Here is a 16,791-nt window from a genome sequence, read left to right on the forward strand (position 1 = left end):
TAGGTTAGCTCTTCCACTTGAGGGTTGGGATTGAGGATCGGCTGGTCTGATAACACTGATACGAACCTTGGGGGAACTCAACCCCATAATTAACCAGCTTACATGGTGAAGGAACCCAAGGCCATATCAACCCACATCAATTCTCTTTCATAATGAAATGTGGGATCAAACCCATATGACTAATATAGGATCGTAACATAAACAAAGAGGGACTTAATGTAACAAAGAGGCTGAATAACTTACAACAAGGGGTGCAAAATTTCAGCCTGAACTGGTCAGATCGACTGGTTCACCCCGAAACACACAAAACTCTTATCAGGTCAACTTCATTCTAGCTTTTGCAAAACTGGTGGAAACTGAAATTGATCGGAATGACCAAACATGATAAGAACATAAAAAATAGAGCAATCAAAAATTTTCAGATTGAGTTTCCCTTCACCATAGGCATTTGTCCTTCCAAATGCCTAAAGGGAGGGGTCTTATCGATCCAAACAATAAGGTTGAGAGTTTGTGATGGGAAAAAAGTCATATCGCATGGTGGTGAGGGAATCTTTCCCACTCCACTAGTTAAGGAAAACTATTGCCTTTCCTTTATATCTATATAAAAACAAAAAAAGCAAAATGAATTGAACCAACCCAATACAAACCTGAAATCGAACCGGATTGAAAGCAATCATCGTCTTACCATGCTGGTTTTGATTTGGGTTAATTGAGTCCCAAGACCGATTCAGTCCCTTAGAAACTAGATCAAACTGACCGATTGACATCCCTACTTGTAGCTTTCATGAACTGTGGGGGTTGTGAAATTTTAATTAAAGGTAATACTACATGATAACCAAAGCCCCCCCACTCTTTTTTTTTTTTTTTGGGTTGTGTGTGTTTAATTTGGATACCTACGCTGAAACCCATTTTCATTATCATCTTACATACACACAACAAAAAATAAATAAATGAAATGAGAGTACATTTATTATTTCTTTTATTACATGTCTATATTAATGTATCTAATATGAATATAAGAAAAGATTCTCCAAGCAAGTGGAGTAAGATACTCTTTCTCACATGTTTTTTTTTTTAATTATTAAGAATATAAATAAAAATATCTTTGTCAGAGGGCGAAGGTTACCTCGCTTGCTTAGAGAACCTCTGCCTATGAATATATAATGTGGTAAACAGTGTCAACAAGAATCTGTCAAATATGAATCTAGAGTTTTTTTTTTTTTTAGTAAAATATGAATCTAGAGTTGGAGTGAGGATCTTGGGGACCTATTGGTGGTCGTGGATCACCATGTCTCCCTTGTATGTGAACACATGAAGGAATAAAGTATCATAAGAATCAATCAAATATGGTATGTTTTTTGGTAGAGGTACCAGCCATGTTCATATTCTATATTATCAGCTGTATTTAGCATGTTGCACCTTTAAATTACACTAAACCATTTATGTAAATATACAACACACCTAATAAGTCCACTCCACCTGAGCTACCTACCCCAAGAAAAAAAATTTGTGAAAGAGATTTTTTTTTGGGGGGTCAAAAAGTGAATTTATTTATGAACCGATTAGAAGATGTTAAGAAACCAATTAAATTTTCCTTCACTCATAGAGAAGAAAAAAATTATTTTTTATTGGTGATGTAATCCCATGATTGGATTCTTATCTAATCATACTCCCCCTCTTTATGAAGTCGAAATTATCCCTCGTAATGCATTCTGATGGTACATGGTCATGGTGAAAGAATCTCTATTTCACCATAGGTGAAGGGAAACTTGATTCAGAAATAAAATATCTAAAAGATTCATCGATAAAGGGAATTATAATTAGAGAACCCAAAGTTCAAATTCCATATGATTTACCAAAAAAAAATAAAAAATTCCATATGTATTACAATAGATAAAGACCTCGAGGATTTTATTTTTTTTTAGAGAAATTTTTTATGGATAAGTCATTTTATACATTTTCTATACAAAAATGTTCTAATAATAAATGAAAGGATTTTATTTATGTGAACATTTAAATGACACCTCTTCAGGTTCGCGTGCGGTAACCTAGCAAGTGACACCAATGGGGGGGGGGGGCGTGAAATGAAGTATTATATAGGAGGGGCAGGGGAGTCATTTTAGAAATTAAGAGGGTGCAACAAAAGTCAGGACCCAGGCCCCTCTCCAGAGAGCTCAACACCCAGGGAGTGCCCAGGGGCATCCAAGGGTTGGGATGTGCCGCACACATCTCGATGCATGCCTAGGGATGTGTGCAGCACAACCCAACGGCTTGATGCTCCTTGAGCGTGCTAAGCTCCTCGGAGAGGAACTCAATTCCAAAAAGTGGACTTTTTTGGATAGATTTTTTCCATTATGGGTTTTTATGACATTACATTCTTAAAAAAATTGGAAATGATGCAGCATTCAGTAATTTTAAAACTCTGGAGTAGTTTGCAGGGAAAAACAAGCTTTGTGCAACTAGTCATCTTCCAGAAATTGTCTGAATAAACAGAAAAGACCTGGTTGGTCCGCTAGTCCAGAGACATTTTGACACAAGTGGCTCGCTTTGGACATTGTTCGGATTGGGTTTTATTCCCGCATCCTATGCGTGTTTGGATTTAAAAGGTTATTTTCTTCAAGATAGAGAAACTTTTCGTCAAAAGACGTTGAAGGCTCCAAGCTGAAATAGAGAAATGGAGATTGATTAGGGTTTTGGTCCAATAAATTTTTTTTTAATGTAGAGGACTAGGGTTTTAGTCCTGTGATGCAGAGATTTGAGGGTCCTCCGTGCCGGATTTTAATAAATCCGGAATCAACCCATGTCGATTTCTTGTTGCTACTGCCCTGCTCGACGGCCCCCGGTTCTATTACCGACCATTTCTAGGTCCAGGGTTTCGAAGCGTTCCGGGAGTTCATGGTCACTCAATCGAAATTTACGTGTTGTTGAATCTCATTCTAGATCTTCAAAGGTAAGGAGAGAAATATTGGACTCGATATATATTTTCAATTTTACTCAGAATCAATAAGGATTATCTTATGAGTAATTTGAGTTATAACGGTACAAAGAATTTTTTGTTTATTGTTTCTTGTCTCATTTCAATCCCGTAGATATGGAAAATTTCTTGCTTTAAGCATGAGGAATCTTCGCCGCGCATCCCTGAGTCTGAATTTTTAGAAGAGAATAAGCTGCCCGAGGAACTAGGCAAGGAAGAATTTGATCAATCAACCGCTGTAAGAAAGAACTGGTTTTCAAGTTTTCGAAAGGTTAGATTTTTTCTTTGATCAGTCTCCATTTTGTTTACTTCTTTTCATGTTTGAGCATTACTTTTGCTGGTACAGAATGTCATGTACAGGAATTGTTGCTTTTCAGCTTCTTTATATGGAAGAGTTATTGGGTTACCCTGTCTAGGTGTTCTTAAATGTCTACAAAGAGCTGGAACTTGAATTTATGAAATGGAAATTATGTTGGAAAAGGAGGGGGAGAACCTAATGGCAGAACTAAATGCGGAAATAATATTTATTTTACCTACTTCCTCTTGGACCGTAGTATCCTGCCATTACTAGACGCTTGGAGTAGCTCCCTTTAGCGACGAACTGCGAAATGGGCTTGTTACTTGATAATGCTACTAACTTCTTGCCGGTCTTTCTTGAGTATGTTTGCATGAGCGAATCACTTGTAGCAGAATTCCTTCTTGCTTATCTTCTTTCAGACTTGTAGAGAAAATGTAGGAAAACAAGTCGACCACTCTTTGTCTATCTCTATCTTTTCTTCTCTCAAGACTTATCTTCTCAATGGGTGCAAGACAAATTGTACGTAGAGAGAGGGACTAGGAGTTTTACTCTATATGTAACTCCTCCAACTCCTTCCATTAAGGAAGTTGTGGCAGTTACATTTCACCACCCATTTCAAAATAGAAACGATTATGCCCAGTGGCAACTAAAGGCAACATCAGCCAACATTCTTCTACTTGGCCTAGATTGCCACATGCCAAGTAAATTATTAAGCTTTAAATTTGATGTATGGTTATACTGAACTTAATCCCTGTAGAAAACTTTACATCCAAGATGAAAATTCCAACTCAACAAATTATGGCGGTCCAAGTTCTTGACATTTAACTTTTCCCTTCCACGTGTCATGATTAACCATCCTTCTCAACTCGAACCATTATGGGATGAAGTTTAAACTTTATAGAATTAATCCCATGATTAATTGTGAATTGACCCAATGGCCAATTTAAAGTACAAGCTTTATTGCTTGACTACGTTATAGGTATCTGTTATTCTAAGCATATGTGCACAACTATAATGAATAACAGGAAAATCAAATTGCCAGTAAACTTTATAAAAAACTTTAATTGAAATCAAAGTGTACATTGCAATGTCTGAAATTATATTTTAAGTACACAATGATTTACATAAGCCTATGTTCCTTACATGATCAACAAAAACCTTTGGTGCAAGCCCTTTGGTAAATGGGTCAGCAATCATATAATTGGTACTTACATGCTTGAATGACTGATCTTCATACTTGATCTTAATGTGTGTACATCGACTGACTGAGCAAGTATTGTTGGAAAATCTAACTGCTGCAGTATTATTACAGTAGATACAAATCGGTTTCTCAATGGAGGGTATAACCTTATTGTCTGTGATAAATTGCCTCAACCATGATGCTTGAGAGATAACCTCATAGCATGCCACCACTTTAGCTTCCGTAGGAGATGAAGCAGTCTTCGATTGCTTTATGCTTCTCCAAGATATTGCTCCTCCAGTCAACAGAAAATGAAACCTGATGTAGATCGTCTTGTATCCGCACATCTAGCATAATCTGAATCTGAGTACCCCTTCAGCTACAATTTTTCTACACACTTGTAGGTGAGCATGTGATCTCTGCCTCTCTGGTGCCTTTAAGGTATCTCAACACCTTCTTTGGCGCTGTCCAATGTGACATTCCGTGATTTTTCTGGAATCTACCTAAAACTCCATTACAAAGACAATGTCAGGTCTATACGCATACATCAAACTGCCCAATGTAGATGCGTAAGAGACGTTCTTCATTTCTTTCAGCTCTAAATCATTCATCGGACATTGCTCTTGACTGAGTTTGTCACCTTTAAGAATTAGTGCAACACTCGGTTTGGAATCCTTTATCCTAAAACGATCCAAAATCTTATCGATATAGCCTCTTTAGGACAACCCTAAGGTCTTTTTCGACCTGTCCAAGTGAATCTCTATGTCTAAGACATACAAAGCTTCGCCCATGTCCTTCATATTAATATTGTGCGTCAGGCATTCCTTAGTTTCATGTAGCAATACTAGATCGCTGCTTGCTAAGAGAATATCATCCATATATAGAACTAAAATGATGAAATCGCTTCCTTTAGTATTTATGTAGATACATTGATTTGCACGATTCTCTACAAATCCAAATGAAGTGATTGTGTGATCAAACTTTAAGTATCATTGTTGGGAAGCTTGTTTCAATCCATATATAGATCTCTTTAGCTTACAGACGAGATTTCCTTTTTTCGAAGAAAAACCTTCAGGTTGTTTCATGTACACCTCCTCATCAAGATCTCTGTTAAGAAATGTAGTCTATCCATCTGGTGTAATTCAAGGTCATAATGATGTCTTTCATGTATTTAAAGAATGTCTATTATTTTATGGGGTATGGCATTAACTTTAACTCCTTAATGGCATTTCTTAAAATTACAAGACATCTAAACCCCATAAATGTTTTCATAAGCAATTAAACAACAGTGACAGTGATTTATTGCACATATTCTTATTTTAGTTATGGTTCAATGCAAATTTCTTTATGCACCAATACAAATGCCTAGTACCTAGTGATTTATCCGAATATCACTAACATTAATGCATTTGCAATTTAATAATGGTAACACATAACCAACATGTGGAACTAGGTAGAAAAAGAAATTCAGCATATGAGAACATGTATAAAACATTACCTAGAAAATGTAGAAAATTACAATATGGGGTCCAAAACATGGTTCATAAAAGAAATGACAGAAAAGGAAAAGTTCAGAGAAGAACCGGTCCTAAAATGGAACCAGGTCAGGCCGTGGGATGGATTGAACCGCCAACACGTCCATATGGTTCAGCCCCAGTTCGGGTTTAGGCCCTTCTTTTGGGGTGCCGTACGGGTTATTAGGAAAACCCAGCTCAAACCCACTCTTTAAACCCATAGAACCTTCCATGCACTGTACGATCTCTTTTGACAATAGATATACAGTTTTAAAAGCCGTGCGATCTTAAGTGATTCAAAAGGTAACAATATGATTCACTTTATCTTAAAAGGCTTTAACAAGTCAGTGGTGTGTGGAGCAAAATTTGCTTTTTGATTTTTTTTTTTTAAAGATGAAAAATGGTTTTCAAAGGCAACCGTTTAAAACCCACTTAGCCTCCAAAAGTTAAACACATCAGTGATGTGTTGGACCATTTAAAAAAAAAAAAAACTGTTAAACTATATTAATTATACACGTTCTTAAACCGGGTTTGGGTCCACATATGGTTCAGTTACTTGATTGACCTTGACCCTTTACTCTTTAAGTGGATAAAGTAACCGTATGATTGCAATAACAGTATTTACCACATGTTATGGTTTTTACCCATTTAATGACACGTGCAATGCACAATCCTGTAAGGTGAAAGAGTATTATTATCAGGAGACACTAGGCTTTGGAATTTCTCAATTGTCTTTTTTTCCCGTAATGCTCATCAAGTTCTTGTTTGATATGCCGCTGTTAGAACACCACAGTACTCATCCTTTTAGGTTTAATTCTCTCAATGGTGTATCAATCATTTGCTATCCTTTGAGTTATGAGAGGACGGAATGGAAGAATTGTAATGAAACTTGCAATGGCTCAAGGGAATATTCCCTTTTCTTCCTTCTCTCACAACTGACCCAGGCTAGCAACAGGACTTTCATGGCCGTCCACCTGACTGCCATGGCTGTTGCCCGAAAGGTTGGCAACCACTGCCGGCTGCCGGATCTTCGATCAATGTCAATTCCAGCCAGACCCAAAAAATGCCAAAATTAAAAAACAATTTAAAAAATGAATTAGTACTGTAATGGACTCTTATGCATTGTATTGCGGCAACCGTTCCAACCTATAATCGGTATCCAGAGGCAGGGTGAACCTGCTCTGATACCATCTGTTGGAAAAGGAGGGGGAGAACCTAATGGCCGAATTAAATGCAGAAACTAATTTTTTTGGCCTTCCTCCTCTTGGACCGTAGTATCCTGCCATTACTGGAATCTTGGAGTAGCTCTCTTCAGTGACGAACTGTGAACCGTGCTTGTTACTGGTTAATGCTATTGTCTTCTTGCCGGTCTTTCTTGAGTATGTTTGCATGAGCGTATCATTGGTAGCAGAATTCCTTCTTGCTTATTGATGTAGATCAAAATATGAAGAAAAAGAGGCCAAAACATTGTTCACATGAACAGTGTCACAGCCCCTTATTTTGCCGTGGTGAGAATATCATTAGAAGATTCTTTGGGCCCAAAGATCAGATTGCATGGTGCTTTATGCATAGGGATTTAGAAGTTTAGTTTAGTTTCTAATTTCTGATTTAGAAAGTAAGCTTAAGTTTCTATTTTGAACCTAGCAACTTAGAGTTTCTATTTTAGTTTCATTGCTTGTAACCCAAGTCTCAGCCTTATAAGGGACTTTCTGATTTTTAGTTTCTATTTTGGAGCTCAATCCTTGGGCCTTTATATATTGTAACATGCCCATAGAGGCACCCCATGATTTTATGAATTAATGAAGTTGCTTAGATTGCTTTGTGCAAGTTTTGATTATCCTATTGTGAGGATGAAGGGCAGGGAGCCTGGCTGGTGAGAGCCAAAACCCCTAGGGCTGAGAGAGCCGAATCTCCTTATCCCATTTTCTTTTCTTCTCCCATCTTCTTTTCATTGTCTTCTCACCTCAATCGAGCTATACCCCTGCTGTTACTTTGTGACATCAACTGTGTGCTGCTGCTGCATCTGAGAAAGACCAGAAGACAATCCAACTAAGTGCTAGAGTTGCTGTTGCTGAACAGAGGCTAGAAATCCCATCTCCACACCTGCCGGCTGCAACCCTTTCTTTTCCCTGCTGCTGAATCGAAGGACCTGAACCCAGCAGCCTTTACTCCATCGAGGGTGATACTTGGAGGACTGTTCCAGACCTCTAAGGAGGCCACTCGATCCCTGCCTTGGACCCTGTTGCTGGCTTCTTTGGTTCTTATTTTTAAGTTACTAATTCTGATTCTGCTGCAACCTAACATGGATCCTACCGTAGAGTGGTTCTTAGTTGAACCCCTTCTACATTACTTTTCTTCTTTCAGACTTTTAGAGATAATGTGGGAAAACAAGTCTCCCACTCTTCGTCTGTATCTTTCTTTTATTCTCTCAAGACTTGTCTTCTCAATGGGGCAAGGCAAATTGTACGTAGGAAGAAGGACTAAGAGTTTTACTCTGTATGTAACTCCTCCCACTCCTCCCATTAACTAAGTTGTGGCTGTTACATTTCACCACCCTTTTCAAAATAGAAACGGTTATGGCCCATGTGGCCACTAAAGGCCACATCAGCCAACATAATGGGCTTAAAGTAGTCCATATTTACATAGTAGTTCTTGGATCTCAATGAACGTTTAATCAATGTCTTGCCCAGGTGGTCTATCACTGACTTGTGTGGCTTTATGATTTAGTGGACTGGAGTATGGTCCGTCTATGATTTGCATTATTCTTCACCTCTATGGTTTCTGTGCTTCCATGAATCTTGCTTCTTGCTGCCCATTAGCTTGTACTTATATATATATATATATCTGTTGGCTTTCCCTCATTTGTGAATAAGAATTCAAGGGCGTGAAGCCGCAAATGGAGCTTGCTGGAGCAAGGTAGGGCGTTGCAAGCAAACGTAGGCAACAAGCAAGAAAACTACAGTGTGCTAGCACGCCCCAGCAAGAGAAGCTGATTGTAGACCACTCTATAAAAAAGGGCTATATATATATATACTTTAGAACTTCTAAAATTGTTCTCATTTTCTGTGGATAAGTCGTAAAACAAAGCCTTCAATTCTTGTAGGCTGAATAATTTTTGTTTTTAGGAATTCCAAATATTAAGTACTATTTGTTGTTCTTTTTTTGATTTAATAAAATTTACTCATCAAATTACCAGAAGTCCACTGACCCAAAGATAAGTATATGTTTGTGAGCTTCTGGGAGATTGTTGAAGCGTCCCATGAAGTCCACATGCAAGATTGGACCAAGTTTCAACCTATCTCTGACTCAATCTTGTCTTTCTATGCACAAGTGTAGAGAAAATGTGAGGCTTCTTTCTTTACTGCCAAAATGATCCTGGATCGAAACTTAAGCAGGATGGACCATTTTCAAAATAGAAATTCAACTCTCTTTTCTTAGTCAGAAAGCGTATAAAGTTCTGTTTTTTTTTTTTTCCATCTTTTTTTTTGGGGGGGGGGGGTGTGGGGTGGGGGATGAATAATGAATTTTATTAGGCAAAAGCCATTGAGAACTGTACAAAGATCATTGCCAAGTTCAGGAAATCGTTAGTCCCAAACCTGTGCAATGCTCCATATAATTCTAACAAATACTAAACTAGTACAACCCATTATATTTTATTAATTCTAAGGAATCTGCCATGAACAGTGGATCCTGTTAATGGATTAAGCTTGAATAGTACTAGTTCTGGTTCTTCTAGGACAACCTTATGGACATTGTAAGTGCTTGATATCTCATCACCAATTGTAGACATTGTGATAGGTTCTGATATAAGTGATGCAGTTAAATCACGTAAATGGGGTTATTTTAGTGGAAATAAGCTTTGGATTGGGTTATGTATGTGATGTAGATCGATGGGTGGTTGAGAGGAATTGGCAAGAACCTGTCCATGTTCATCTCCTCATCGTCCAGCATATATTGTGGAAGATTATCTTCAAATTTGAATAGATTTTGCGCCAGCATATTTCCAGATTTGAAGAGGATATCGTTCAACATGTCAGGCCAATATCATCCCTACATAATAGCTTTCTTTTGGGGAAGTGGTTAGCCGTTGTACAGCATGTCTAAGAGAAGATATTCTTCAGATTGTCATGGGCCCCATAGCCAGTATGGAGAAGCCTTTGGAGGACTATGACAGCTTGCAATCATCCTATAATTTTGGAAATTATAGTTTCTTGCATAGGGGTTTATTAGCTGTCCAATAGTTTCTATTATTAGGTCTCTTTATTTGTTAGCTAATTAGTTGGGATTAGGTTTACTTGTAATTGGTTTTATTTAGGAAAAGGTCTAGATTGTTGTAATCGATTAAATATTATAAATAAATGTATGTGGCGGGATAGGATAGCTAACGATTTGGGAAGATAGAGAGTTTGGGTTTTGAAACCGATTGGCTGTGAGATACAGATGAGAGGGTGAGATACCTATACCTGTGAGGGGTGTGAGGCCCAAGGGAGAGAGTGAGAGACTCGATCCAAATCTATCCTTCTACCTTTCTTCCATTTTCCTTTTATTTCCAATCAATTCCAATGAGCGTTCTATTCTAAAATTTATTGATCTGTTGAAGACTGTTTGAAGAGGTGATGTAACAGCCGGACATCAGTGTATCGATCCTGGTTCTTAGTTGCCTCAAGGGCTCTTTGAACAGTTGCTTGCTCTCTGCCCTTTTTTCGCTGGTTTGATAGGATGGATCAAAAAAGGGAGGGAACGCATCAGAGTTGGAAGGGCAACGGGGCGACCGAGGTGCATCGAAGGTGCTGGCCGGGCGGCTAGGGATCAAATCTTTGGAACAGGGGCTGGGTGGGCCGTACAACCGGTGGACCTTTCACTGAACTGGCTCTACATTAGTATGTGCTGGGCCTTTGATCTAATGTGTTTTCATTGTAGTGGGCCACTTTAATGGGCCTATAATATGGGTAGAGGCTAGGCACATGGGATTAATTAAGCAAGTGTCTTTATTTTAATTGTTAGTAAGTGTTTTAATTAAGCTGGATTAGGAGTTTATAAGTTCAGTCCTGTTTTGAGTCAGTTTCCTTCATTATTTTTGTTTCCTAGTTAGTTTTTGTTACCTTATTAGTTAAGGATTGTGTTAGGTCTTTCCTTTTTAATGTTTGAGTCTGTTTTTGAATCTTCTATACAAGTTTGAAAAGGGGTCCAGCATTATACACGAATTTTGATTAATGAAAAGCTTTGTCTTTACTGTCTATCGTGCTATGCTCTTCCTTGTGTGTGATCCAAGGTTTGACTGGTGTTTGATCCAGCCGGCATCTTGCGGTAGGAAGCCCGGGTGCCATTGGTCTTGCTCTATTCTATCTTAAGGTACTGTTTTGCAATTCTGTTTTCTGATATTTCTGTCCAGATTTGGTTCTTGATAATTTTCCATCCTACTCTCACTAGGATTACCAAATTGAAGGTGATCTTGACTGTTGATTTCAGATCCGATTACAGAACTGTTCTGTTGACAATACTCCTTTCTAATCCTGTTTTCAGTTTTCAAATCTGTTGGCTGTTAGTTGAAGTCCTGCTTTGAGTAGGATTACTTTTATGAGTTGGATTGTGAAATCGATACTTGCATACACTAAACTGATTCTTTTGATTTTGATTACATAACATCAAAATTTAATTGGGTTTATGTTTCTGCAGTCTAATTATTAATCTGATTATTGGTTTTACTGCTTTACCCTTTTCCTATTGCCACTAGGATTCCCTTTTATTTCCTGATCTAGCCATTAGATCTTGCTGGATTTTTTAGCAAGGTTACACCTGTGAAGAAGAGAATTCGACCTGACTTTCAGGTTCATCTGACTGTTTGATTTCATTCTATATACTTTCTCCTATTGCTGGAATTTTATGTCTATGTTTTCCATTCTATTTTAGTATTGCTTTAACCTTTAAATCAGTGCTACATTAATAAGATTGTTTCCTTTTGTCTTAGATGTATATTGAGGTGTGTTTTGAAGTTGTTTCTAATCTTTAGATCATTGTCTTGAATGTATATCAAAGTGCGTTTTGAAGCTGTTTCTAATCTTTGGATTAATTTTGCCATAATGAATTGACTGGAGTAGGTGAGATGCACAAATACTGAGATCTGGTGACCTGCTTGCAATGCTAGGAGTGTTTCTAGAGTCAAAATAGTTCGTTTTCCTTCTAATGCGATCACGGGTTCAAAACGCTTAAATTTTGATCGCTATGGGCCCTTAATTAACGATAGTTGTCACGGTGTCTAGGTGAATCAAGGCATTGCCGGTAAGGTGTTAAACGGCTCGGTTCAAACCGTTTAATTAAACAGTCTCAATTGTGAAACCATAACCGAACCATTTATTAAACGGTTTCACGGTTTTCGTTTTAAACGGCTCAGTTCGGTAAACATTTTCTTTTTTTATTTTGACACATCATTTATGTACACTTTAAGAGTGTTAAACGGTTCGGTTCGGTTCAAACTGTTTAACTAAGCGGCCTCAATTCTGAAACCATAACCGAACCATTTATTAAACGGTTTAACGGTTTCGGTTTAAACGGTTCGTTTCGGTTTCGGGGTCTGCATGCTAGGTGACAGCAAATGCCTTGGCGACCAAGGCGACACTAGTTGTCAAGGCAGCTGGATGCCAAGGCGGTCTCCGAAGCAACAGCTTGGCAACGCCTTGACAACTATGTAATTGACAAATAAATCAATTTCAAAGGAACGGTAAATATCTTGAAATTCAGAATCAATCAAGTGAAGGAAATAGAGTTAAGGGCATAAATTGAAAGCAACTACTTGGGCTGTAGTTCTAGAAATTAATGAAGATATGAAGGGAGGGAATAAAATAAGAAATATAGGGTATTTATGTAAATAGAGGTATAGATTTTAATAGGGGTTGTCTTCAACATCTATACTGAGAGCAGCCGGAGGAAGATGAAAACTCCTTTCTGATTGTGAAATCTCTCATATAGCCATTGTTTGGCTTGAAGTTTGAGGTGATGAATCCCAACACACAGCCCTGATGAACCCAGCGAATATCAGTCCCAACAATTAAAATAATGATTTAAAAATAAACTGCTGAAAGCAAGTCTGGCGGAAGAACTCGGAAACAGCCTGGTTGCAGGCTTGCTTCTTACTGTAGGGAGACTTGTATGGGATAAGAAAACCATGGTTTTGGGATGTCATGTGGAGGTGATTCCAATTTCCAAGTCTGAAAGTGAAAGCGCTTGGGATGCGGGAGATCGAACCAAGTATCGTAAACTGCTGTTACCGCCAGAACAGAACAGGAAAGGAGAAAAGAAGACTATGAATGAAAGATGAATAAAGAAGGATGGAGGAATGGAGGAGACCACACCTGAAATGAGGGAAGAATTCAGAGGAAATATTACTGAAATGTCCCTGCTCCCCACTATAATGGAATTGAGAATTTAAGAGTATTAATACCAGTTAAATGACCTACATCAAACAGTGAGACCACCTTGTAGAATGGCTTATGCTGAAAGCAACTATGGTATTCTCATGTTTAGCCCAACTCCTATGCGGATCTCAGGCACCACCATGACGCAGATTAGCACTTGGTTTTGCAATTTTCAGCACTTAGTCTACATGTAACTTTTTTTTGGTAGATTAGCACACTCCTATGTGGATCTCCGACACCACCATGATGCATGTTAGCACTTGGTTTTGCGATTTTCAGCTCTTTGTCTCCATGTAACTTTCCTTTGATAGGTTACAAAAGGCTGTCCTGGACCCCTATCTAGTCATTAGATGGAAAATTAGACAATCTTAGTTTTCTGGCTCAATCTCAGCTTCCCGCAAAGTCTGAAAGGTAGAAGTTGGTCAGATTGATTTCTTGCAAGGTGGGAATTCAATTTTTTTTCCTTCTTTCAATTTTTAGCATCTTGCATTTGCGAGCGTTGATTCTGCAAAAGTCATTGGAACGCTATGGATTGTTAATCTGCTTCTGCATATGCAGGACTCACTGGCAAATGAACCTTAAAAAAGGAAGTAAATCCTATATTTATCACTCTCAGATCCCAGTGGTAGTCAATATTTAGAATAATTCAAGGGGGGGTGGGGAGGGGAAAAGATGAGAGTAGAGTGTCACTGGCTTTCAAGTGAAACAAACGAACTTTCTCCTCTGGACCCCAGCCTAGGAATACATGGAATTGCTAATCAAAACATTGGCATAAAAGAGGAGTTTTTTTTTTTTTTGGTTTGGGGGGGGGGGGGGGTTGTGTGCAAACTTTCCACGTGAGAGATTATGAGGCCAACACATGGACCTCTTTTGGGCTGTGATCCAATATTCTTTAAAACAATATCCTAATGCAAGAATGAAAACTCATATATTTCGGTAGGAAAGTAGTTGGGTTTAAAATCTTCCTAGCTTCATTTTGGCCTTATCTCACCTCAATATCCCGTACTAATAAACTCAGGGTAATTGACTAACGATTTGTTTTCATTGCTTTACTAGATGTTCTTTTACTATGAAAAATATTCAGTTTATGATGAACAATTTCCAGAGCTAGATGAATGGATGGAGTAGTAAGAGAAGAGGGGCAGGTAGGTGGAGTAGAATGCTTGACCACACATTTGTGGGTGATTGCAAACCTATTTCTGTCCAAAGAGTGAATTGTCAGATTCTTATCCTGCACACTGAACTCTGATCTTTAGGTGACAAGAAATCCAATAGGTCAGGCAGACAAATAGTGTATGGTGATGGATTGTGGATATTACATTATTAATTCTACTTGCATTAATTTTTGATTTGTTTATTATTATTTGGATCTATCTGTAGTATGTATGAAAGTGATACTTAAATATATCAGTGGTTCCATGATAGGTCAAGTACTTTTAGTATGTATAAAAGGTTATATGTAGACAAATCAGTAGATTTCCATAAAAAGTTGAAGTGGTGTTCATTGATAGGCTTAATCCTGTTTCAGGCTGCAGATGGAGTTTTTAGAATACCAGATAAACCTTGGACAGTACCATGGACAGCAGAGACCATTCTTAAGGTGAGCATTTGTGTGTCACTTCTGTGATGAAACATTGAGAAATAAATGACTAGACAATATGTTTCGGTCACCCTGGGACTGATAACAAAAATAGAGTGACAATTAATAGTTGGAACTTAATTTAATTACAACTGAGGCAATATGGTTACAGAGTGCTGCATCAAGCCTTCTCGAACCTAGTCATGGCCCAATATCCGATGTATGAAGCACCTTGATGTAAGCAATGTTCCTATAGTGAATTGATCAAAGATCCTCTACCATGAGTGGTCCAAAGAGATGTTCTTTGGTTGGATGGTTGGATCTGTTTGGTGCATATTTGTACCGAGGCTTATTGCCATTGGACATCAATTCGATTAGCCATGGCACATACTCCGGTAGGTGCACAGACAAGTGGATCTCTTTCATCCATGGCAGGCACAAGCACAGTCCAGCTTGCTTTCACCTCAATTGGTATTTGTTGGATTTTGTCTTTGTTTTCTGCTTATAGCAGGATCAGTTTGGTACTTTGGTTGTGCTGTCACCTTATCTGGTTGGATGAATATCTACTTTGGGTGTGTGGTGGATAAGATGGTCTTCCTTTTTTGTTTTGACCGATTTTGAAGCTAATTGCACATATGGAAATTGCAATACTCTTGTAAGGTTCGGTTGGGACTTGGGCCTCACCTTTAAGTTTTTACCAAATGCAGTTCAGAACTCTGCACTGGTTTCCTCTTGTACTCTGGAATAGTGGTGACAACCATTGGATGGGTTTCGATCAAACATGGGTTACAACCCTTCTGTGGGGCCCACATTGGTAAAAACCCAACAAATGGATATAAATGTGTTGTGAAGTACAACAGAAAGCAAGTGTATAGTTCTTTTGTTGTAACTGAATGTCACTCTTATTTGTCAACTTACAGTATGTGTTAATATGGATTAGTTATAGAAGTTCCTTGACATACTCTTAGTGTATGATCTTAGGAACATGATTAGCTTCTCAAGTCTTAAGCTTACTTAAATGAGTTGTTAATATGTAACAATCAATGTAAAGATTTGTTTTTGTGTATTAATGGAGGGCAAATAGCAGTTGAAACTACTCTGTTTCTGCAGGTTATGCTCCTCTGGATTGCTTCATTCTGGTTCGTTGGATCTTGGATAATCCCTTTCCTGGCCCATGCAGCTGGCTTCAGCAAAGAATCTCTGACATATAGAGGCCAAGCCCTGTACAGCCTTTTGACAGACTTGGCTGAAGGCCTTGCTGGGATTGCAATCCTACATCGCTGCCTTGCAAAATTCCATCCCCTTCCATCTGATTGGTTTCGATTCAGCCTGAGCGGGAACTGGCAGTTCGATGTTGGCTTGGGTTGCCTCATGTTCCCCCTGGTCAATCAGTTATCGCAGGTCAACCTCGACCTGTTGCCTCTTCTGCCTTCAACACCTGTCACTGTGTCAAGTGTCGAGCAATCAATTATGGCTCGTGACCCAGTAGCAATGGCCCTCTATGCAATAGTAGTTTCAGTGTGTGCCCCGGTGTGGGAGGAGATTGTCTTCCGGGGATTCCTTCTTCCTTCCTTGACAAGGTACATGCCTGTATGGTGCTCAATCATGGTGAGTTCACTGGCCTTCGCCTTGGCACATTTCAATGCCCAACGTATGCTTCCGCTTATCTTCCTTGGTGTGGTGATGGGTGCTGTCTTTGCACGATCTAGGAACTTGTTGGCATCAATGCTATTGCATAGCCTGTGGAATGGTTTTGTATTCTTAGATCTAATGAAATAACATTCTTGTTTGTAGTTTGTAATTATAAATGAGGAATCAGTTGGTCACTGTTCCA

At 38.5% G+C, this 16,791-nt stretch overlaps 1 protein-coding gene across 1 annotated transcript; it reads left to right on the forward strand.

Moving 5' to 3' along the window:
* Nucleotides 1-2,518: 2,518 nt before the first annotated feature.
* On the forward strand, nt 2,519-16,791 carry LOC122671468. The gene is made up of 4 exons (XM_043868694.1): nt 2,519-2,950; nt 3,090-3,245; nt 14,907-14,978; nt 16,068-16,791. The coding sequence occupies exons 1-4, from the start codon at nt 2,801-2,803 to the stop codon at nt 16,734-16,736; spliced, it is 1,047 nt and encodes a 348-aa protein (XP_043724629.1). The 5' UTR covers nt 2,519-2,800; the 3' UTR covers nt 16,737-16,791.

Source organism: Telopea speciosissima, chromosome 1 (genome assembly GCF_018873765.1).
Source record: "Telopea speciosissima isolate NSW1024214 ecotype Mountain lineage chromosome 1, Tspe_v1, whole genome shotgun sequence".
Taxonomy (NCBI): Eukaryota; Viridiplantae; Streptophyta; class Magnoliopsida; order Proteales; family Proteaceae; genus Telopea; species Telopea speciosissima.

Excerpts from the sequence above, each read along its gene's own strand:
- LOC122671468 (XM_043868694.1), top strand. The coding sequence starts at position 2,801 with ATGTCGATTTCTTGTTGCTACTGCCCTGCTCGACGGCCCCCGGTTCTA. Across the intron at positions 3,246-14,906 it reads GGTTTTCAAGTTTTCGAAAG|GCTGCAGATGGAGTTTTTAG; the intron begins GTTAGATTTTTT and ends ATCCTGTTTCAG. Across the intron at positions 14,979-16,067 it reads CAGCAGAGACCATTCTTAAG|GTTATGCTCCTCTGGATTGC; the intron begins GTGAGCATTTGT and ends CTGTTTCTGCAG.